General features: G+C 44.5%; 1 protein-coding gene across 1 annotated transcript; it reads left to right on the top strand.

Annotated features, from left to right (window-relative positions):
- Positions 1 to 7748: 7748 nt before the first annotated feature.
- On the top strand, positions 7749 to 18600 carry LOC110519670 (C-type lectin domain family 4 member E-like). Its single transcript, XM_090188680.1, has 6 exons — positions 7749 to 7928; positions 15741 to 15842; positions 15991 to 16170; positions 16395 to 16531; positions 17524 to 17633; positions 18005 to 18600. Exons 1-6 carry the CDS (start codon positions 7847 to 7849, stop codon positions 18135 to 18137), a joined length of 744 nt encoding a protein of 247 aa, XP_090044806.1. The 5' UTR covers positions 7749 to 7846; the 3' UTR covers positions 18138 to 18600.
- The last annotated feature ends 6556 nt before the right edge of the window (positions 18601 to 25156 follow it).

Below are 25156 nucleotides of genomic sequence, written 5' to 3'. Positions count from 1 at the left end.
CTCCCACGGCTTAGACCCTCCCCCCTCCCACGGCTTAGACCCTCCCCCCTCCCACGGCTTAGACCCTCCCCCCTCCCACGGCTTAGACCCCTCCCACGGCTTAGACCCCTCCCACGGCTTAGACCCCTCCCACGGCTAAGACTCTTGATGGTTAAACACTATAATTGCACACGGAGTGAGTCCATGCATCTTATTGTGTGACTTGTTAAGCAAATGACTCCTGAGCTTATTTAGGTTTATGCCATGACAAAGCGGTTGAATACTTATTGACTCAAGACATTTCAGTGTTTCATTTTTTATATATTTATTTATAAAAAACAACATACTTCCTGTTTGACATTATGGGGTATTGAGTGTAGCTCAGTGACATCATCTAACATTCAGGCTGTAACAACAAAATGTGGAAAAATTAACTTTTCTGAAGGCACCTAATACCTCGTACCCCTTCACATCGGCTCGGTCCATGATATACAGTGTTTTCGGAATGTATTCACACCCCTTGACTCATCCAAATTGAAGAAGTTTGGAACCACCAAGATCCATAATGACATCACTATACCCCATAATGACATCACAATACCCCATAATGTCATCACAATACCCCATAAGGACATCATAATACCCCATAATGACATCACTATACCCCGTAATGACATCACCATACCCCGTAATGACATTACAATACCCCATAATGACATCACAATACCCCATAATGACATCATATTACCCCTTAATGACATCACTATACCCATTAATAACATCACTATACCCCATTATGACATCACAATACCCCATAATGACATCATATTACCCCATAATGACATCACTATACCCCTTAATGACATCACTATACCCCTTAATGACATCACTATACCCCATAATGACATCACTATACCCCATAATGACATCACTATACCCCTTAATGACATCACTATACCCCTTAATGACATCACAATACCCCATAATGACATCATATTACCCAATAATGACATCACTATACCCCTTAATGACATCACTATACCCCATAATGACATCACAATACCCCTTAATGACATCACTATACCCCATAATGACATCACAATATCCCATAATGACATCACAATACCCCATAATGACATCACTATACCCCGTAATGACATCACCATACCCCGTAATGACATTACAATACCCCATAAAGACATCACAATACCCCATAATGACATCACTATACCCCTTAATTTTATTTATTATTTATTTATTTATTTACCTTTATTTAACCAGGTAGGCAAGTTGAGAACAAGTTCTCATTTACAATTGCGACCTGGCCAAGATAAAGCAAAGCAGTTCGACAGATACAACAACACAGAGTTACACATGGAGTAAAACAAACATACAGTCAATAATAAAGTATAAACAAGTCTATATACAATGTGAGCAAATGAGGTGAGAAGGGAGGTAAAGGCAAAAAAAGGCCTTGGTGGCAAGGTAAATACAATATAGCAAGTAAAACACTGGAATGGTAGTTTTGCAATGGAAGAATGTGCAAAGTAGAAATAAAAATAATGGGGTGCAAAGGAGCAAAATAAATAAATAAATTAAATACAGTTGGGAAAGAGGTAGTTGATAGGGCTAAATTATATGTGGGCTATGTACAGGTGCAGTAATCTGTGAGCTGCTCTGACAGTTGGTGCTTAAAGCTAGTGAGGGAGATAAGTGTTTCCAGTTTCAGAGATTTTTGTAGTTCGTTCCAGTCATTGGCAGCAGAGAACTGGAAAGAGAGACGGCCAAAGAAAGAATTGGTTTTGGGGGTGACTAGAGAGATATACCTGCTAGAGCGTGTGCTACAGGTGGGAGATGCTATGGTGACCAGCGAGCTGAGATAAGGGGGGACTTTACCTAGCAGGGTCTTGTAGATGACATGGAGCCAGTGGGTTTGGCGACGAGTATGAAGCGAGGGCCAGCCAACGAGAGCGTACAGGTCGCAATGGTGGGTAGTATATGGGGCTTTGGTGACAAAACGGATTGCACTGTGATAGACTGCATCCAGTTTGTTGAGTAGGGTATTGGAGGCTATTTTGTAAATTACATCGCCAAAGTCGAGGATTGGTAGGATGGTCAGTTTTACAAGGGTATGTTTGGCAGCATGAGTGAAGGATGCTTTGTTGCGAAATAGGAAGCCAATTCTAGATTTAACTTTGGATTGGAGATGTTTGATATGGGTCTGGAAGGAGAGTTTACAGTCTAACCAGACACCTAAGTATTTGTAATGATGACATCACTATACCCCATAATGACATCACAATACCCCATAATGACATCATATTACCCCATAATGACATCACTCTACCCCTTAATGACATCACAATACCCCTTAATGACATCACTATACCCCATAATGACATCACTATACCCCATAATGACATCACTATACCCCATAATGACATCACAATACCCCATAATGACATCACTATACCCCTTAATGACATCACTATACCCCTTAATGACATCACAATACCCCATAATGACATCACAATACCCCATAAGGACATCACAATACCCCATAAGGACATCACAATACCCCATAATGACATCACAATACCCCATAATGACATCACTATACTCCTTAATGACATCACTATACCCCTTAATGACATCACTATACCCCATAATGACATCACTATACCCCATAATGACATCACTATACCCCATAATGACATCACTATACCCCATAATGACATCACTATACCCCATAATGACATCACAATATCCCATAATGACAAAGCAAAAACAGGTTTTTAGACATTTTTGCAAATGTATTTCAAAAAACAACAAAAAATCCTTATTTACATAAGTATTCTGACCCTTTACTATGAGACTCAACATTTTGTTCAGGTGCATCCTGTTTCTATTGATCATCCTTGAGATGTTTCAAATGTTTCAAAAATCTTGATTGGAGGCCGCCAGTGGTAAATTCAATTGATTTAACATGATTTAGAAAGGCAAACACCTCTCGGGGCTCTACGGAATTTGTCCTTAGAGCCCCGAGACAGGACTGCGTTGAGGCACAGATCTGGGGAAGGGTACCCAAACATTTCTGCAGCATTGAAGGTCCCCAAGAACACAGTGGCCTCCATCATTCTTAAATTGAATACATTTGGAACCACCAAGACTCTTCATAGAGCTGGCCACCAAGCCAAACTGAGCTGGCAGCCAAGTGAAACTGAGCAATCGGGGAGAAGGGCCTTGGTCAGGGAGGTGACCGAGTACAAGATGGTCACTCTGACAGAGCTCCATAGTTCCTCTGTGGAGAGGAGAGAACCTTCCAGAAGGACAACCATCTCTGCAGCATTCCACCAATCAGGCCTTTATGGTATAGTGGCCAGACGGAAGCCACTCCTCAGTAAAAGGCAAGTGACAGCCCGCTTGGAGTTTGCCAAAAGGCATCTAAAGGACTCTCAGACAATGAGAAACAAGATTATTTGGCCTGAATGCCAACCATCACATCTGGAGGAAATCTGCCACCATCCTTATTGTGAAGCACGGTGTGGGGATGTTTTTCAGCGGCAGGGACTGGGAGACTAGTCAGGATAGAGGTAAAGAAGAACGGAGCAAAGGTCCAAAGAGATCCTTTGTTAAAACCTGCTCCAGAGCAGACTTGGGGGAACGTTCACCTTTTCTTCAGTACAACGGCCCTAATCACACAGCCAAGACAACACAAGACAAGTCTCTGAATGTCCTTGAGTGGCCCAGCCAGAGCCCGGACTTGAACCCGATCTAACATCTCTGGAGAGACCTGAAAATATAAAAAACTGTTTTTGCTTTGTTATTATGAGGTGTGTAGATTGATGAAGACAATGTAGATTGATGAGGAAAAAAAACAATTGAATCCATTTTAGAATAAGGTTGTAACGTAAAAAAACTGCGATCTATACGCTCTCGTTGGTTGGCCCTCGCTTCATACTCGTAGCCAAACCCACTGGCTACAGGTTATCTACAAGTCTCTGCTAGGTAAAGCCCCGCCCTATCTCAGCTCGCTGGTCACCATAGCAGCACCCACTCGTAGCACGCGCTCCAGCAGGTAAATCTCACTGGTCACCCCCAAAGCCAATTCCTACTTTGGTCGCCTTTCCTTCCAGTTCTCTGCTGCCACTGACTGGAACGAACTGCAAAAGTCACTGAAGCTGGAGATTCCCATCTCCCTTACTAGCTTTAAGAACCAGCTGTCAGAGCAGCTCACAGATCACTGCACCTGTACATAGCCCATCTGAATACAGCCCATCTATCTACCTACCTCATCCCCATACTGTATTTATTTATCTTGCTCCTTCGCACCCCAGTATCTCAACCTGCACATCCATCTTCTGCCGATCTACCATTCCAGTGTTTAATTGCCATATTGTAATTACTTCGCCACCATGGCCTATTTATTGCCTTATCTTACCTCATTTCCACTCACTGTATATATACTCTTTGTTTTCTTTAGTTCTACTGTATTATTGACTGTATGTTTTGTTTTATTCCATGTGTAACTCTGTGTTGTTGTACATGTCAAACTGCTGTGCTTTATCTTGGATGTAGATAGAGAATGATGAAGAGGGAAGTAGAAGTGAGAGTAATTGTAAAGACAGAGACATCTCTGAATAACTATTATCTCTGGTGTTCATGTCACAAAGGAGACAGCGGTTGTTATTTTGTGAGTTCACCGTCGTGCATTGAGCTACTGTTCATCCTGCTGCTGTTTTCAGCATCACATCAGAGTCTCAGATTAAACCAGTGCTTAAAGTGTAACAGGAAGTGGACCGCCTGAGTTTCAAATGGTGTGAATGACATCACCACTGAAAACCCTCTGAGACAGATGCAGACATACAGTCTAACACATATCTCTGAGTAACTCTTCTCACTGAGACAGATGCAGACATACAGTCTAACACATATCTCTGAGTAACTCTTCTCACTGAGCCTGCAGAGAAAACATTAGACTTCTCTGCTGTTTATGTCATGCAGCTATCAGGTTGTAGCAGTGTGAAGAGTTAGACTAGAATTCTCTGCTGTTTAGGTCCTGCAGCTATCAGGTTGTAGCAGTATGAAGTTAGACTAGACTCCTCTGCTGTTTATGTCCTGCAGCTATCAGGTTGCAGCAGTATGAAGAGTTAGACTAGACTTCTCTGCTGTTTAGGTCCTGCAGCTATCAGGTTGTAGCAGTGTGAAGAGTTAGACTAGACTTCTCTGCTGTTTAGGTCCTTCAGCTATCCCGTTGCAGCAGTATGAAGTGCACATGTGCTCATGCTCATTTTTTTGCAATACACCCTCTTACATCTGCAGTTCATAACAGACAGACAGGCAGGAGACAGACAGAGAGGGGGAGAGAGAGGGAGACACAGACAGACAGACATACAGACAGAGAGATATAGAGAGGGGGGAGAGAGAGGGAGACACAGACAGACAGACATACAGACAGAGAGATATAGAGAGGGGGAGAGAGATGGAGACACAGACAGACAGACATACAGACAGAGAGATATAGAGAGGGGAGAGAGATGGAGACACAGACAGACAGACATACAGACAGAGAGATATAGAGAGGCGGGAGAGAGAGGGAGACACAGACAGACAGAGATGGGGAGAGAGAGGGAGACACAGACAGACAGAGAGGGGGAGAGAGAGGGAGACACAGACAGACAGACATACAGACAGAGAGATATAGAGAGGGGGGAGAGAGAGGGAGATACAGACAGACAGAGAGGGGGAGAGAGAGGGAGACACAGACAGACAGACATACAGCCAGAGAGATATAGAGATGGGGAGAGAGAGGGAGACACAGACAGACAGAGATGGGGAGAGAGAGGGAGACACAGACAGACAGAGAGGGGGAGAGAGAGGGAGACACAGACAGACAGAGATGGGGAGAAAGAGGGAGACACAGACAGACAGAGATGGGGAGAGAGAGGGAGACACAGACAGACAGAGAGGGGGAGAGAGAGGGAGACACAGACAGACAGACATACAGACAGAGAGATATAGAGAGGGGGAGAGAGACGGAGACACAGACAGACAGACATACAGACAGAGAGATATAGAGAGGGGGAGAGAGATGGAGACACAGACAGACAGACATACAGACAGAGAGATATAGAGAGGGGGAGAGAGAGGGAGACACAGACAGACAGACATACAGACAGAGAGATATAGAGAGGGGGAGAGAGATGGAGACACAGACAGACAGACATACAGACAGAGAGATATAGAGAGGGGGGAGAGAGAGGGAGATACAGACAGACAGATGGGGAGAGAGAGGGAGACACAGACAGACAGAGATGGGGAGAAAGAGGGAGACACAGACAGACAGAGATGGGGAGAGAGAGGGAGACACAGACAGACAGAGATGGGGAGAGAGAGGGAGACACAGACAGACAGAGATGGGGAGAGAGAGGGAGACACAGACAGACAGAGAGGGGGAGAGAGAGGGAGACACAGACAGACAGACATACAGACAGAGAGATATAGAGAGGGGGAGAGAGATGGAGACACAGACAGACAGACATACAGACAGAGAGATATAGAGAGGGGGGAGAGAGAGGGAGATACAGACAGACAGAGATGGGGAGAGAGAGGGAGACACAGACAGACAGAGATGGGGAGAAAGAGGGAGACACAGACAGACAGAGATGGGGAGAGAGAGGGAGACACAGACAGACAGAGAGGGGGAGAGAGAGGGAGATACAGACAGACAAACATACATACAGACAGAGAGGGGGGAGAGAGAGGGAGACAGACATACAGACAGACATACAGACAGAGATATAAAGAGGGGGAGAGAGAGGGAGATACAGACAGACAGAGAGGGGGGAGAGAGAGGGAGATACAGACAGACAGAGAGGGGGGAGAGAGAGGGAGATACAGACAGAGAGGGGGAGAGAGAGGGAGATACAGACAGACAGAGAGGGGGAGAGAGAGGGAGACACAGACAGACAGAGAGGGGGAGAGAGAGGGAGACACAGACAAACAAACAAACATACAGGCAGAGACAGACAGAGAGATGGAGAGAAAATATGTGTGAAAACCTTTGACATATAGACCCCCCCTCTGTCCCCGAAAGAGGAAAGGAGGGGTGTGAGTAAAGGTCTCTGATGAACTATTATCTCTGGTGTCCATGTCACACAGGAGACAGCATAGTATATACAACTCTACACAGGAGACAGCATAGTATATACAACTCTACACAGGAGACAGCATAGTATATACAACTCTACACAGGAGACAGCATAGTATATACAACTCTACACAGGAGACAGCATAGTATATACAACTCTACACTATTTTATCAAACTAATCTACACTGTAGTAAACTAAACTAATATAAACTAAATATACAAACTAATCTATACTGTAGTAAACTAAACTAATATAAACTAAATATACAAACTAATCTACACTGTGATAAACTAAACTAATATAAACTAAATATACAAACTAATCTACACTGTGATAAACAAACATGGTTCTCAGAAAATAAGTCTGTGGTCACATGGTGGTGGTTAGAGTCGTACTATTGGTTAGACAGTTTCCCCTTTAATGAGGTTGACTGTTAAAACTGTCTCTGACATTAGACTGAGTCACACAGAGGCTCCAGCTGTGCAGCGAACAGACAGGAACCTACAACTGAGATAACAGCAGACTTTACAACAGTAGAAGTTACAACAGTAGAAGATACAAGAGTAGAAGTTACAATAGTAGAACAGTAGAAGTTACAAGAGTAGAAGTTACAACAGTAGAAGTTACAATAGTAGAAATTACAAGAGTAGAACAGTAGAAGTTACAAGAGTAGAAGTTACGATTTGAAGACAAAGAACCTAAACAAACAAAGACCATGGATATTGATGATCATATATACGGAAACGAAAGACCCATCATGCCCTGCAAGAAGGATAGAGTTGGTGATCAACATTCAGGTAACAGTTTATCCTGTTATAGTGCTCAACACGGGGACACACACACACCCACACACACACACACACACACACACACACACACACACACACATCACACACACTCAAAACGGACACACACACACACAGACACACACACACACACATCACACACACTCAACACACTCAACACACACACACACACACACACACACACACACACACACACACAACACACACAACACACTCAACACACTTAAAACACATACACCTGGAAACTTTATTAGTCACATGCGCCGAACACAACAAGTGTAGACATTACCGTGAAATGCTTGTTTCCAAGCCCTTAACCAACAGGGCAGTTAACGAAGAAGATAATATTTACCAACTAAAGTATAAAGGTATAACAAAAAGTAACACAATAATGTGGAGGTTATATACAGAGTATTACGGTACATAGTCAATGTGGAGGCTATATACAGGGTATTACGGTACAGAGTCAATGTGGAGGCTATATACAGGGTATTACGGTACAGAGTCAATGTGGAGGCTATATACAGGGTATTACGGTACAGAGTCAATGTGGAGGCTATATACAGGGTATTACGGTACAGAGTCAATGTGGAGGCTATATACAGGGTATTACGGTACAGAGTCAATGTGGAGGCTATATACAGGGTATTACGGTACAGAGTCAATGTGGAGACTATATACAGGGTATTACGGTACAGAGTCAATGTGGAGGCTATATACAGGGTATTACGGTACAGAGTCAATGTGGAGGCTATATACAGGGTATTACGGTACAGAGTCAATGTGGAGGCTATATACAGGGTATTACGGTACAGAGTCAATGTGGAGGCTATATACAGGGTATTACGGTACAGAGTCAATGTGGAGGCTATATACAGGGTATTACGGTACAGAGTCAATGTGGAGGCTATATACAGGGTATTACGGTACAGAGTCAATGTGGAGGCTATATACAGGGTATTACGGTACAGAGTCAATGTGGAGACTATATACAGGGTATTACGGTACAGAGTCAAAGTGGAGGCTATATACAGGGGGTACTGGTACAGAGTCAATGTGGAGGCTATATACAGGGTATTACGGTACAGAGTCAATGTGGAGACTATATACAGGGTATTACGGTACAGAGTCAATGTGGAGGCTATATACAGGGTATTACGGTACAGAGTCAATGTGGAGACTATATACAGGGTATTACGGTACAGAGTCAATGTGGAGGCTATATACAGGGGGTACTGGTACAGAGTCAATGTGGAGGCTATATACAGGGTATTACGGTACAGAGTCAATGTGGAGGCTATATACAGGGTATTACGGTACAGAGTCAATGTGGAGGCTATATACAGGGTATTACGGTACAGAGTCAATGTGGAGGCTATATACAGGGTATTACGGTACAGAGTCAATGTGGAGGCTATATACAGAGGGTATTACGGTACAGAGTCAATGTGGAGGCTATATACAGGGTATTACGGTACAGAGTCAATGTGGAGGCTATATACAGGGGGTACCGGTACATAGTCAATGTGGAGGCTATATACAGGGGGTACCGGTACATAGTCAATGTGGAGGCTATATACAGGGGGTACCAGTACAGAGTCAATGCTGAGGCTATATACAGGGTGTTACGGTACAGAGTCAATGTGGAGGCTATATACTGGGTGTTACGGTACAGAGTCAATGTGGAGACTATATACAGGGTATTACGGTACAGAGTCAATGTGGAGGCTATATACAGGGGGTACCGGTACTGAGTCAATGTGGAGGCTATATACAGGGGGTACCGGTACCGAGTCAGTGTGGAGGCTATATACAGGGGCACCGGTACCGAGTCAGTGTGGAGGCTATATACAGGGGTTATCGGTACCGAGTCAGTGTGCAGGGGTACAGGTTAGTTGAGGTAACATGTACATGTAGGAGGGTAGGCGAAGTGGCTATGCATAGGTAACTAACAAACAGCGACTAGCAGCAGTGCACAAAAGGGAGGGGGGAGTGGGGGGGGGGGTCAATGTAAATTGTCAGGTGGCAATTTTATGAATTGTTCAGCAGCCTTACGGCTTGGGGTAGAAGCTGTTGAGGAGCCTTTTGGTCTTAAACTTGGCGTTCCGTGTGGTTGCAGAGAAAACATTCTATAACTTTCGTGACTGGAGTCTCTGACAATTTTATGGGCTTTCTTCTGACACCGCCTATTATATAGTTCCTGGATAACAGGAAACTTGGTCCCAGTGATGTACTGGGCCGTTCGCCCTACCCTCTGTAGCCCATTACGCTCAGATGCCGAGCAGTTGCCATACCAGGTGGGTATGCAACCGGTCAGGATGCTCTCGATGGTGCAGCTGTAGAACCTTTTGAGGATCTGGGGACACATGCTAAATATTTTCAGTCTCCGAAGGGGGAAAAGGTTTTGTCGTGCCCTCTTCACAACTGCCTTGGTGTGTTTGGACCAAATCAAACAAATTTTACATACACATGGTTAGCAAATGTTAATGCGAGTGTAGCGAAATGCTTGAGCTTCTAGTTCCGACAATGCAGTAATAACCAACGAGTAATAACCTAACCTAACGATTCCAAAACTACTACAAGTTTAAAGGGATAAAGAATATGTACATAAAGATATATGAATGAGTGATGGTACAGAACGGCATAGGCAAGATGCAGTAGATAGTATAGAGTACAGTATATACATATGAGATGAGTAATGTAGGGTATGTAAACATTATATTAAATAGCATTGTTTAAAGTGGCTAGTGATATATTTTACATCAATTTCCATCAATTCCCATTATTAAATTGGCTGGAGTTGAGTCAGTGTGTTGGGAACAGCCACGCAATGTTAGTGGTGGCTGTTTAACAGTCTGATGGCCTTGAGATAGAAGCTGTTTTTCAGTCTCTCTGTCCCTGCTTTGATGCACCTGTGCTGACCTCGCCTTCTGGATGATAACGGGGTGAACAGGCAGTGGCTCGGGTGGTTGTTGTCCTTGATGATCTTTATGGCCTTCCCGTGACATCGGGTGGTGTAGGTGTCCTGGAGGGCAGGTAGTTTGCCCCCGGTGATGCGTTGTGCAGACCTCACTACCCTCTGGAGAGCCTTATGGTTGTGGGCGGAGCAGTTGCCGTACCAGGCGGTGATACAGCCCTACAGGATGTCTCTCGATGTGCAAAACTGATAGAGACATACCCCAAGCGACTTACAGCTGTAATCGCAGCAAAAGGTGGCGCTACAAAGTATTAACTTAAGGGGGCTGAATAATTTTGCACGCCCAATTTTTCCGTTTTTGATTTGTTAAAAAAGATAAATGTCGTTCCACTTCATGATTGTGTCCCACTTGTTGTTGATTCTTCCCAAAAATTACAGGTTTATATCTTTATGTTTGAAGCCTGAAATGTGGCAAAAGGTCGCAAAGGTCAAGGGGGCCGAATACTTTTGCAAGGCACTGTATGGTCCTTGACTAGTCTAGGCCCGTCAAGAAGTCCAGGATCCAGTTGCAGAGGGAGGTGTTTAGTCCCAAAGTCCTTAGCTTAGTGATGAGCTTCGTGGGCACTATGGTGGGTACTACGCTGATCTGTAATCAATGAACAGCATTCTCACATACAGTGGGGAGAACAAGTATTTGATACACTGCCGATTTTGCAGGTTTTCCTACTTACAAAGCATGTAGAGGTCTGTAATTTGTATCATAGGTACACTTAAACTGTGAGAGACGGAATCTAAAACAAAAATCCAGAAAATCACATTGTATGATTTTTAAGTAATTCATTTGCATCGGTGGCGATCCGTTTGTCGTCGATACCTGGAGGTGGTATTGAGACGAGCCGACTCTCTTCCAGGTGCAACGACAGCGGCGAACAAACATTTAGGCCGAGGGTATGCCGACCTTTTCCTCTCTGCTCCGTGATGAGCAGGGGCTGATAACCCAGCGAACACTCAAAGGGCGAGAGACTCGTGGCAGAGCAACGAAGGGTGTAGGGTACATATTCGACCCACACTAGTTGCTGACTGCAGGTGGTGGGGGTTGGCTGAGACCAGGCAACAAAGAGTCGTCTCCAGGCCTTGGTTGGCTTGCTCCAACTGGCCGTTGGACTGGGGTGGCCTCGGAGGACAGGCTGGCCGACAACCCAATGAGTGTGCAGAATGCCTTCCAGAACCTGGGAGAGAACTGAGGACTCCGGTTGTAGACCATGTCCACTGGGAGTCCATGGATCTGTAAGATGTGCTGCACCATGAGCTGTGCCATCTCTTTGGCAGAGGGTAGCTTGGGGAGAGGAATGAAGTGGGCGGCTTTGGAAAACCGGTCAGGATGGCGGTGTTGCCATCAGATGGGGGGAGAGCCGTAACAAAGTCCAGGGATATGTGAGTCCAGGGACGGTACGGAACAGGCAGTGGTTGAAGGAGACCAGCCGGAGCTTGCCGGGGGGGGGTCTTGTTCTGTGCACAGATCGTGCATGAAGCGAAGAACGCTGACAGTCATGAACCATGGTAGGCCACCAAAAGCATTGACGCACAAAGGCCAGGGTCCAACGGGAGCCCAGGCGGCAGGCAAGCTTGGAGGAGAGGGCCCACTCCAGGACCGAGGATCGGATATCGTCAGGAACAAACATCCGGTTATAAGGCTCCCCCCCAGGGTTCGACTGGGAATGCTGCACCTCACGAACATGCTTCCCTATTCACCAGGTGTGTGCCATCGCCAGGCATGAGGTGGGAAGCATGGTCTCCGGATCCGGGGGTGTAACTGCAGGTGTGACAGCGCATCCGGCTTACGACTTAACATTCTTGGATCCTGGTCGGTATGAGAAGGAGTTGTTGAACCGAATGTAAATCAGGGCCCACCTAGTTTGCCTGGAATTGAGACGCTTGGCGGTTCCAGGCTCTTGTGGTTTGTCCACACCATGAACGGGTGTTCCGCTCAGCCAGTGTCTCCACTCCGCCATCTTCACCGCGAGAAGCTCACGATTCCCCACATTGTAGTTCCTCTCCGTTGCGTTGAGGCAATGGGAGAAGGCAGCACAACTGGTACAGGACAGCCCCCACCCGACATCCGAAGCATCGGCCTCCACAGAGAACTGGCGGGTCAGGATGAACCAAGATGGGGGGTGAGGTGAAACGGTGCTTGAGAACGTCTCGGGATTCCAGTCAGCAGCTGGGGACCATGCGAACAGAACCTTGGGAGAGGTGCGTACAGACAGGGTGGAAGCCAGGGTGCTGTAACCCCGGATAAAGCAGCAATAGACGTTGGCGAATTCCAGGAAACGCTGCAGTTGCACTCTGGACGTAGGCATGGGCCAATGCACCACCGCTCTCACCTTCCCGGGATCCATCTGTACACTCCCTGAGGCAATGATGTAACCCTGGAAGGGGATGGTGGAGCGATGGAATTCGCACTTCTCTGCTTTCAGAACAAGCTGGTTCGCCAGGAAGCGTTGGAGGACCTGACAGACATGGAGCACGTTCTCTTGGGTGGAGCGGGAGAAAATTAGCATGTCGTCGACATAGACGAAGACAAACCGGTTCAACATGTCGCGGAGAACATAATTTACCAGAGCCTGGAACACAGCAGGGGCGTTGGTAAGGCCAAATGTTATGACCAGATACTCATAGTGACCACTGGCTGTTTTGAAGACAGTCTTCTACTCATCTCCTCTCATCCCTCTCATCCCCTATCCACACCAGGTGGTAGGCATTCCGTATGTCCAGCTTGGAGAACACAGTGGCCCCCTGGAGCGGTTTGAAGGTTGAGGAGATGAGTGGTAGTGGGTAGCGGTTCTTCACCGTGATGTTGTTGAGGCCCCGGTAGTCATTGCACAGACGCAGGGTTCTTTTTTGTGGAGAAGAAGGACAAAGCCCTGCACCGGTGCATTGCATTTCTCCGGCGGGGGAGGCAGGAGGACGGATGAACACTGCAACTAGGGAGTCCTCAAAGCCTTGATCTCCAGACCTGACAGAGAGTACAGTTGTCCCAGGGGCGGAGTTGTGCCTGAAAGAAGGTCCATCTCGCAGTCATAGGGTTGTGGCGATGGAAGTGAAGGGGCCCGGGCTCTACTGAACACCTCCAGGAGGTCCTGGTCCTCCACAGGAATGGCGGAGGACCAGGAAATCTTCCAATCACCCAGGAAGATGTCTCGGGCAGGCTGCGCTGACTAAAGGCATTGAGTACTGGCACCAGCAGACCAGTCAATAAGGGGATTGTGTCACTGGAGCCAAGAGAATCCCAATACCACAGGAACCTGAACATTTTTAATAAGCAGGAATTGCATCATCTTGCTGTGGTTCCCTGACACACGTAGGCTGATGGGGCTGGTATTGTGTGTGACCCAGCCTATAGAGCCCCAGCCCAGTGCTCTAACGTTCATGGAAATGGAGAGTGCTGAGTGGGGATGCCCAGCTCGGACACCAGGTTAACATCCATAAAGCTCTCATCGGCCCCAGAGTTGATGAGCACTTGGAGAGATTTAGACTATTTCCCCGAAAGCAAGATGGCATGAAAAGGAGTGTGAGTAAGGTGAGGAGAAAAGTTCTCTGTATGGCCCACTATAGTACTCGCTCCTATCGTTGAGCCTGATATTTTAGTGGACAGGAGGACACGAAATGACCAGCAGTCCCACCATACAGGCAACTCTTCGTGTAAAACCTGCATAGCTGTTCGGCTGAGGACAGCCTAGCGCTGCCTAGTTGCATTGGCACAGGAAGAGATGAATTGGCAGACTTCGGAGACTCTCGGGGGAACTCGGTTTGCTTCGGGTTCTCTCGGCAGTGGAGCCTTCGGGGACTTCCGGGATGTCTCAGAGGCAAGGTGGAAGTCTTGGGCGGACGAGTGAAATCGAACCTCTTTTCCTTCCTAAGTTCCCGTAGTCGCCCTGATCCAAATGGTCAAGGTGATGAGCGAATGGAGATCCGTCGGTAGTTCCCGGGCTACAAGCTTGTCCTTTACTTCCTTCGATACTCCATTCTGGGAACATGTCGAACAATGCTTTCCGGGTTCTTGGCAATCTCAGCCGCCAACGTGAGAAAATCCACTGCGTAGTCTGCCACATTACAGGAGTAATGGGGAATCCGTGATCAGCAACGTATCAAACGTCTGGTCATGGCGTTCTGCCAGGGTATGGGGTCCCTCCATCCTTGCAGGGAGACAGCATTGTGGAGCTGGTCTGAGTCAGTCATGGCCAGATTCTATTATTATTTTTCAGGGAATACCCAGATGCAGAAAATGTCGAAGATACAAAAGTTTATTACTAGAACAGGGTTTCAGGGTCAGGGCAGGCAGAAGTCAATAATCCAGGGTGGTGTGACAAGCTACAGAAACGGACGGTAGGCTCAGGGTCAGGGCAGGTGGAACGGTCAAAACCGGGAAAACTAGAAAAGAGTAACTAGAAACAGACACGCTTGATGAATAAAACAAACTGGCGTAAGACAAACAGAGAACGCAGGTATAAATACACTGGGGATAATGGGGTCAACGGGCTACACCTGGAGGGGGGTGGAGACAAGCACAAAGACCGGTGAAACAGATTCCGGTGTGACAAGCATATTTTTATGAAGCATGTGACAAATAAAATGTGGATTAAAATATGTTTCAGTACTCATTTTGGGTGCCTGAACTCTGCAATATGTTCAAGCCAATATTCTGTTAGAGGTTCTGGAAGTCAAGCAGTAGAACACGTGAGGTGCTGGAACTCAGTTCTGGTGTTCTGTCCCTTGTCAATCTTGTGTATTTCCCTCAGTGATTCAAACAGAAAATTGACACAAAAGTCGATACAAATACAACTCTGATAAAGAGCAAGTTTTTATGGTAATAATTTGTGTTTCAGTGTCTTGTCAGTGGTGGACGAGATACTCTGGAGCTGCTGCAGTGTGTCTGGGGCTGCTGTGTGTTCTCCTACTGGCTGGGATCATAGGCCTGTTTCTCTACCGTGAGTTTGATATGTTCTCACTCAAACATTCTTCATCATCAGTGGTGTAATGACCAGGGATCAATTACATTTACATTCCAGTCAATTACATTCAGAAAGTACACCAAATTCCACTGTTACCTTGTTCATTGGTCATATTGTTTCACAGAGAAAAACCAATTGACCAGTTCCAACACCCTGACTGAAGAGAGAGACCAGTTACAGACCTGCGGAAACAACCTTACTGAAGAGAGAGACCAGCTACAGACTAGCAACAACACCCTGATCAGAGAGAGAGACCAGCTACAGAACGAGATAGAACGTCTGAAACAATTTTTAGTTGAGAAAGGTGAGTCAATTTGTCTAATGACTGTTCTGTTTGACAGTCTCTGTATCAGTTCACATGCCATTACAAACAGGAAATTTAACTTTAATTAAATACAAAATGTGAGAAAAAAATGTATGACTTCCAAACTGTCCATTAGTTAGTGTCCTGTCTTCCTTGAGTGTTTGCTTGATACTTAATTCATTGTTGTCTTAAAGTGACTAAAGCAGGAAATGTTCAACTTATAGTGTGTCCGGAAGGATGGAAGAAGCTTGGTAGCAGTTGTTACTACGTCTCTACTGAGTACAAATCCTGGGAGAAGAGCAGACAGGACTGCAGAAATAGAGGAGCACACCTGGTGGTCATCAAGAGCCAAGAACAACAGGTGTGTGTGTGTGTGTGTGTGTGTGTGTGTATGTGTGTGTGTAAGGAAGAGAGAGAGAGATTAAGCCCCACCCTCAACATATATCATTGAGTTGGCACTAGAACAGTCTGCAGAACTGAAAGACAGACAGACAGACAGACAGACAGACAGACAGACAGACAGACAGACAGACAGACAGACAGACACAGACAGACAGACAGACAGACAGAGTGAGAAAGAGAGAGACGAGTAGAAAGAGAGAAATTTGGAACTCACTAAACAAACAACAACACAAGGAGTTATCTATCCATACTGTAGATGTCTGAGTAAACCACTTCTCCAATCATTTTGGCCATATAACGAAGAACAAACAGCAAAAACATATACATGATCAAAAACAAATCTTAGAATCAACTATTAAAGACTTCCAGATCCCACTGGACTCAACAATTACATTGAATGAACTACAGGACAAAATACAAACCCTCCAACCCAAAAGGGCCTGTGGTGTTGATAATATCCTAAATGAAATTATTAAACAGACAGACCACAAATTTTGTTTTACTTATTTATTTGGTTTTTAATTTAATTTACTTAAATTCATTAACATCATCCTCAGATGGGGTGGGACAGGGATGCAGCTTAAGCCCCACCCTCTTCAACATATATATCAACTAATTGGCGAGGGCACTAGAACAGTCTGCAGCACCCGGCCTCATCCTACTAGAATCTGAAGTCAAATGTCTACTGTTTGCTGATGATCTGGAGCTACTGTCCCCAACAAAGCATCAGCAGCACCTAGATCTTCTGCACAGATTCTGTCAAACCTGTTTATTTCACTTTTGTTTATTATATTTTGACTTGCTTTGGCAATGTTAACATATGTTTCCCAAGCCAATAAAGCCCTTAAATTGAAATTGAATTGACATTTGGGGAGAGGGAAAGAGAGAGAGAGTGATAGAAAGCAGTAATGGGAATGTTTTAACAATGTTGTCTCTCTCCTACAACTACAGACATTAGTCAATTGGTTATGTGGACGAAATAACTATGTCTGGATTGGTCTGACTGACTCTGTTTCTGAGGGGACCTGGAAATGGGTGGACGACACACCACTGACCAGAAAGTAAGACATTAATAATGAATCCTGTGTCACTATGACATCACTGTCTGGAGTATTAGGTTTGGAGTGGACATCCTGATTCTCCTGCAGGTATTGGAACAGTGGACAGCCTGATTCTATGTGATGTTTCATCTACAGGTATTGGAACAGTGGACAGCCTGATTCTGTGTTGTTTTTCCTAGAGGTATTGGAACAGTGGACAGCCTGATACTATATATGGTTTCTTCTACAGGTATTGGAACAGTGGACAGTCTGATTCTATGTGTTGTTTCTCCTACAGGTATTGGAACAGTGGACAGCCTGATTCTGTGTTGTTTCTTCTACAGGTATTGGAACAGTGGACAGCCTGATACTATGTGTTGTTTCTTCTACAGGTATTGGAAACGTGGAGAGCCTAATGGTGGAGCAGCAGAGAACTGTGTGTATTTCTACTCCTGGTCATCAGACACAGGAGAATGGTGGGACTATTACTGTTACTATAAATTCAGATGGATCTGTGAGAAATAGGATTCATCCTCGGTACTCTCTGAACTGCTAAATAAGATTATGCTAAGTACTATCAATGAGAAACTATTTCCTGCTTATTCATTTAACTTGTCAACTACATACAATATATAACAATACAAATGTAGAATACATTATAATAAAACTATATGCAATAACAACACAATGACTTGATAAGAGAAGGACTGTTCTGTCTGTTGTTGAGGAAATTCACCACTAAGGACTCAAATTCAAAGGAAATGAATCAATATTTATTATCACAGTCACAGAGGTTCACTGACTCAATACAATCCTGATGTTCATTTTTCTTATTTTTACTTTTTAGTTTAGTCTACTTGCTAAATATTTTATTTAACTCTTCCCAAACTGCACTGTTGGTTAAAGGGCTAATAAGTCAGCATTTCACGGTAAAGTCTACACTTGTTGTATTCGTAGCATGTGACAAATAAAGTTTCATTTGATTTGATTTGAGATCCTTTATACTGCGACACAAACAAGTCATATCAGCACGGTTGGTTCCTACATAAGACTGACTGATACCACACCGGGCTTCTTACCTTGAAACTGAGATACTCCTCTTGGTTCCCAGAGCAATGTTCTGGGTGTACTGGGAAAATGCTTGTACAGTGGGTGTAAGGGATGTCGTCCTCCTCTTCTGAGGAGGAGTAGCGAGAAAGATTGGAGGACCAAAGCGCAGCGTGGTAAGTGTTCATGATGATTTTAATTAAAGAAAGCACTGAACACTGAATCAAAACAATACATGATGATGTGAATTTACAAAACCGAAACAGTACCGTGTGGCCCAAACACTCACACGGAAACAAACACCCACAATCCAAAACTGAAACCCAGGCTACCTAAGTATGATTCTCAATCAGGGACAACAATTGACAGCTGCCTCCGATTGAGAACCAAAAACCAACATAGAAAAACAAACAGACTGCCCACCCCAACTCACGCCTCTGACCATACTAAAACAAAGACAAAAACAAAGGAACAAAGGTCAGAACGTAACAGTGAGAGTGTTGATTCCTCCCATGTACAGTCAATCAGTTACTCGCATGAATACAACCAAGTTGGATATTAGAAAAGCAGCATTATTCTAAAAATCCGAGTGGATAAACAGAGAGAAAATGTCACACTCTATTATATAATAGTTGATCTAACATGGAGTCAATAAGGACTGTTCTCTACTGTTCATCTAAAATGGAGTCTAGAAGGACTGTTCTCTCTGCTGTATCATATAATCTCATATTCGTGAAATATATTGAACCACAGCTTAGCCTTTTGTTAATCACCCTGTCATCTCAGATTTTGAAATTATGCAGCCAAAGCAAGACAAGCATTTGTGTAAGTTTATCGATAGCATTAGCATTAGCTAGCAGCAGACAACCTGGTCACAAAAATCAGAAAAGCAATCCAATTAAATCATTTACCTTTGATGAGCTTCGGATGTTTTCACTCACGAGACTCCCAGTTAGATAACAAATGTTCCTTTTTTCCCAAAATATTATTAATAATATCGACAGAAACATGGCAAACGTTTATAATCAATCCTCAAGGTGTTTTTCAAATATCTATTTGATAATATATCAACCGGGACAGCTGTATTTTCAGTAAGACCGGGAGGAAAAATAGCTACCTCTGTCTATTACGCAAGAATTACTATGTGAGTCCTCAGCCGGACATTTACGCAATGTAGTCGTTTTGCCCCCTAGTTTCAAGAGGTTAGACCCATGTGCAGACTATGTAGAGGTAACAATGTTTATTGTAACAATAGGGGCAGGCAAACGACAGGTCAAGGTGGGCAGGGGTCGATAATCCAGAGTAGTGGGGCCAAGGTACAGGACGGCAGGCAGCCCCAGGGTCAGGTCTGGCAGAGGTCGGTAATCGAGAGTAGGGGCAAAGGGACAGGACGGCAGGCAGGCTCAGGCAGAGTTGTCAGGCAGGCGGGCTCGGAGTCAGGACAGGCAGGGGTCAAAACCAGGAGGGCGAGAAAAGAGAGACTGGAAAAAGCAGGCGCTGAGACACTAAACGCTGGTAGTCTTGAACAAACAAGATGAACTGGCACAGACAGAAAACAGTTATAAATAAAGGTAACAGCAGGTAACTTGGTCACGGAAATCAGAAAAGCAATCAAATTAAATCGTTTACCTTTGATGAGCTTCGGATGTTTTCACTCACGAGACTCCTAGTTAGATAGCAAATGTTCCTTTTTTCCAAAAATATGATTTTTGTAGAAGAATATGCCAGTAAAAGTGCAGGGCGCCAAATTCAAAACATCAAAATTAAATTTCCTCAAACATACATGTATCTTATACCATTTTGAAGGTAATCTTGTTGTTAATGTACCCGATTTCAAATATGCTTTACAGCAAAAGCACCACAAACGATTATGTTAGGTCACCACAAAACGACAATAAACACAGCCATTTTTTTCCAGCCAAAGATAACAGTCACAAAAAGCACAAATAGAGATAAAATGAATCACTAACCTTTGATGATCTTCATCAGATGACACTCATAGGACTTCATGTTACACAATACATGTATGTTTTGTTTGATAAAATTCATATTTATATCAAAATATGAGTTTACATTGGCGCGTTACATTCACAAGTTCCAAAAAACATCCAGTGATCACATCATTCAACAGAAATACTCATCATACATGTAGATGATAATACAAGTTATACACATGGAATTATAGATATACCTCTCCTTAATGCAACCGTTGTGTCTGATTTCAAAATAACTTTACGGAATAAGCAAACCATGCAATAATCTGAGACGGCGCTTAGAACAATAGTCACATTAGCCTCCATGTTGGCGTCAACATAAACACGAAATGACATGACAAATGTTCCCTTGCCTTTGATGATCTTCATCAGAAAGCACTCCCAGTAATCCCAGGTCCACAATAAATGTTTGTTTTGTTCGATAATGTCCGTTATTTATGTCCAAATACCTCCTTTTGTTAGGGTGTTTGGTATACATATCCAAATGCTCATTCTGGTCAGCGTTACGTTGGAAAAAAAATTCAAAAAGTTATATTACAGGTCAAAGAAACATTTCATGCTAAGTACAGAATCAATCATTAGTATGTTTTTAACATATAGCTTCAATAAAGTTCCAACCAGAGTATTCCTTTGTGTCTTGATGAGCAATGGAACGCAAGTGGATACCATGAGGAATGCGCATGATCAGAAAATGGCTGACTGCCAGACACCTGATACATTCTGCTCTCATTCAGTCTGTCACGCCCTTAGTTATCTTTGTTTTATTTATTATTTTGGTTAGGTCAGAGTGTGACATGGGGGATTTATGTGCCTTGTCTTGTCTAGGGGTTTTGTGTATTTATGGGGCTGTTTCCTTTCTAGGTAGTTTTGCATGTTTATGGGGATGTTTCCTTTCTGAAATCAAATCAATTGTATTTGTCACATATACATGGTTAGCAATGTTAATGCGAGTGTAGCGAAATGCTTGTGCTTCTAGTACCGACAATGCAGTAATAACCAACGAGTAATCTAACTAACAATTCCAAAACTACTACCTTATACACACAAGTGTAAAGGGATAAAGAATATGTACATAAAGATATATGAATGAGTGATGGTACAGAACGGCACAGGCAAGATGCAGTAGATGGTATCGAGTACAGTATATACATATGAGATGAGTAATGTAGGGTATGTAAACAAAGTGGCATAGTGTAAAGTGGCTAGTGATACATGTATTACATAAAGATGCAGTAGATGATATAGAGTACAGTATATACGTATACATATGAGATGAATAATGTAGGGTATGTAAACATTATATTAAGTAGCATTGTTTAAAGTGGCTAGTGATATATTTTACATCAATTCCCATCAATTCCCATTATTAAAGTGTCTGGAGTTGAGTCAGTGTGTTGGCAGCTGCCACTCAATGTTAGTGGTGGCTGTTTAACAGTCTGATGGACTTGAGATAGAAGCTGTTTTTCAGTCTCTCGGACCCAGCTTTGATGCACCTGTACTGACCTCGCCTTGTGGATGATAGCGGGGTGAACAGGCAGTGGCTCGGGTGGTTGTTGTCCTTGATGATCTTTATGGCCTTCCTGTGACATCGGGTGGTGTAGGTGTCCTGGAGGGCAGATAGTTTGCCCCCGGTGATGCGTTGTGCAGACCTCACTACCCTCTGGAGATCCTTACGGTTGTGGGAGGAGCAGTTGCCGTACCAGGCGGTGATACAGCCCGACAGGATGCTCTCGATTGTGCATCTGTAGAAGTTTGTGAGTGCTTTTGGTGACAAGCCGGATTTCTTCAGCCTCCTGTGGTTGAAGAGGCGCAACAGCACCTTCTTCACGATGCTGTCTGTGTGGGTGGACCAATTCAGTTTGTCTGTGATGTGTACGCCGAGGAACTTAAAACTTACTACCCTCTCCACTACTGTCCCATCGATGTGGATAGGGGGTTGTTCCCTCCTGCTGTTTCCTGAAGTCCACAATCATCTCCTTAGTTTTGTTGACGTTGAGTGTGAGGTTATTTTCCTGACACCACACTCCGAGGGCCCTCACCTCCTCCCTGTAGGCCGTTCTAGGTAGTTTTGTATGTTAATGGGGCTGGAATCTTTCTAGGTAAATTATATGTATATGGTTGCCTAGATTGGTTCTCAATTAGAGGCAGCTGTCTATCGTTGTCTCTGATTGGGAACCAGATTTAGGCAGCCATATTCTTTGGGTATTTTGTGGGTGATTGTTTCCTGTGTCAGTGTTGGGGCCATACGCAACTGTTTCGGTTAGTTTCATGTTTATTGTTTTTTCTATTTGTGTTCATGTTGAGTTTTTCGTATTAAAACCATGGACACCTACAACGCTGCATTTTGGTCCGATCCTTGTTTCACCTCTTCACCTCTCTCTTTCGCCTTGACACAGTCCCACCACACAGCAGAAGTCTTATTTAAATTTCTATGGACGGTTGACATCTAGTGGAAGCCCTAGGAAGTGCAGCATCATTAATATCTCAAGGGGATTTCACTGGGAGATGTGGTGAATACATACCAAGCTCAGATTTCTCACTTCCTGTTTTGATTTCTACTCAGTTCTGTTATACTCACAGACATCATTCAAACAGTTTTAGAAACGTTAGAGTGTTTTCTATCCAATACTACTAATAATATGCATATATTAGCAACTGAAACTGAGGAGCAGGCCGTTTACTCTGGGCACCTTATTCATCCAAGCTACTCATTACTCCCCCAGACATCTTTTTTTACTTAACTCGTATTTTTCCTAAAACTGCATTGTTGGTTAAGATCTTTTAAGAAAGCATTTCAATGTAAGGTTTACCTAGACCTGTTGTAACCAAGGTATTCATTGAAACACAGCGGGGAGATGGAGTGCAGGCCAGGGGAAGCTCGGGCGGGTTGCTAGAGACCAGGTGCGCAGGCTGAGGCTGGAGCGAGAGGGTTTGAGACAGGTTAAGCAGGTGAGACAGGAGACAGGGACCAGAGTCCGAGCAGGCAGAACTGTAGCGGAGAGGAAAACAGCGTCAGGCAGCGAAACAGGATCTGAATAGTAACAAATAGCTAGAAACGTAGACTGACTGAGCAGAGATTACGATCTGGCAGTATGGAAGTGGCAGGGCTGAGTATTTGTAGAGGTCTTGATTATGGAACTGGTTGCAGCTGGTGGGGATCTGCTCTGACTCTAGCACACCTGTCTCCACCCACACAATCACACAGAGAGAGAAAGGGAGAGGTAGAGAGTACTGGGGGAGTGGCGGCAGGTCAAGGAGACACAAGATGAGCACTAGAGGGAGAGTACTGGGGGAGTGGCGGCAGGTCAAGGAGACACAGGATGAGCACTAGAAGGAGAGTACTGGGGGAGTGGCGGCAGGTCAATGAGACACAGGATGAGCACTAGAGGGAGAGTACTGGGGGAGTGGCGGCAGGTCAAGGAGACACAGGATGAGCACTAGAGGGAGAGTACTGGGGGAGTGGCGGCAGGTCAAGGAGACACAGGTTGAGCACTAGAGGGAGAGTACTGTGGGAGTGGCGGCAGGTCAAGGAGACACAGGATGAGCACTAGAGGGAGAGTACTGGGGGAGTGGCGGCAGGTCAAGGAGACACAGGATGAGCACTAGAGGGAGAGTACTGGGGGAGTGGCGGCAGGTCAAGGAGACACAGGATGAGCACTAGAGGGAGAGTACTGGGGGAGTGGCGGCAGGTCAAGGAGACACAGGATGAGCACTAGAGGGAGAGTACTGGGGGAGTGGCGTCAGGTCAAGGAGACACAGGATGAGCACTAGAGGGCGGTGCAGGAGCAGATGTGTCAGATAGAATCAGAACGTTTATATATGAGTGCATAACATTTGTTGCGACATCTGACAATACATGTATTCCTACTTCAATTCCTGAACTTTGTCAAAGTCTTTTAACTGTAAATAATTGATGGATTAAGAAAAATAAAAAAAAGTTAATTTATTAGAATTGTTACTTAAAAGTAATTTAGATGACCGTTGCTGTAGAAAGAGGAGGACAACATCCTCTGCTTTCACGATCTCATTCACTGTAACATAATTAAACGCTGGGTTTTCCAGGGGGAAGAGGGGATGAAGAGAGGCAGGGTATGATTGAGTGAAAGGGGTGGTGGGGGGGATGGGTGTCACCAGAATTTGTCCCGTTGAGTAGAGGTCTTCGGTTGGTTGACACACGGTGCAGAGTGTATCTTTCTAGCTGAATATCCATGTCTTCATTCAGCCACGATTCCGTGAAGCAAAGGATATTACAGTTTTTGATGTCCCGTTGGTAGGATATTCCTGATCTTATCTTGTCTATTTTTTTGTCCAATTATTGCACGTTGGTGAGTAATGTTGACGGAACGAGGCATGCGAGAGGTCATCAAGGTTGGAAAAATAACTACCTGTCCACTATCTGATGACAGGATCAATAACTAACTGTCCACTATCTGATGACAGGATCAATATCTAACTGTCCTCTATCTGATGACAAGATCCATATCTAACTGTCCTCTATCTGAT

This window comes from Oncorhynchus mykiss, chromosome 10 (assembly GCF_057628025.1).
Source record: "Oncorhynchus mykiss isolate SJ-2025 chromosome 10, ASM5762802v1, whole genome shotgun sequence".
NCBI classification, from domain to species: domain Eukaryota; kingdom Metazoa; phylum Chordata; class Actinopteri; order Salmoniformes; family Salmonidae; genus Oncorhynchus; species Oncorhynchus mykiss.
Note: the sequence above shows the minus strand (reverse complement) of the source record. Positions and strands in the feature narration are given on the sequence as shown.

Bases quoted from the DNA above. Each gene is read 5' to 3' on its own strand.
- LOC110519670 (XM_090188680.1), top strand. From the start codon at position 7,847: ATGGATATTGATGATCATATATACGGAAACGAAAGACCCATCATGCCC. The intron at 16,171-16,394 runs GTGAGTCAATTT...TTCAACTTATAG, and splicing joins ACAATTTTTAGTTGAGAAAG to TGTGTCCGGAAGGATGGAAG. The intron at 16,532-17,523 runs GTGTGTGTGTGT...CTACAACTACAG, and splicing joins TCAAGAGCCAAGAACAACAG to ACATTAGTCAATTGGTTATG.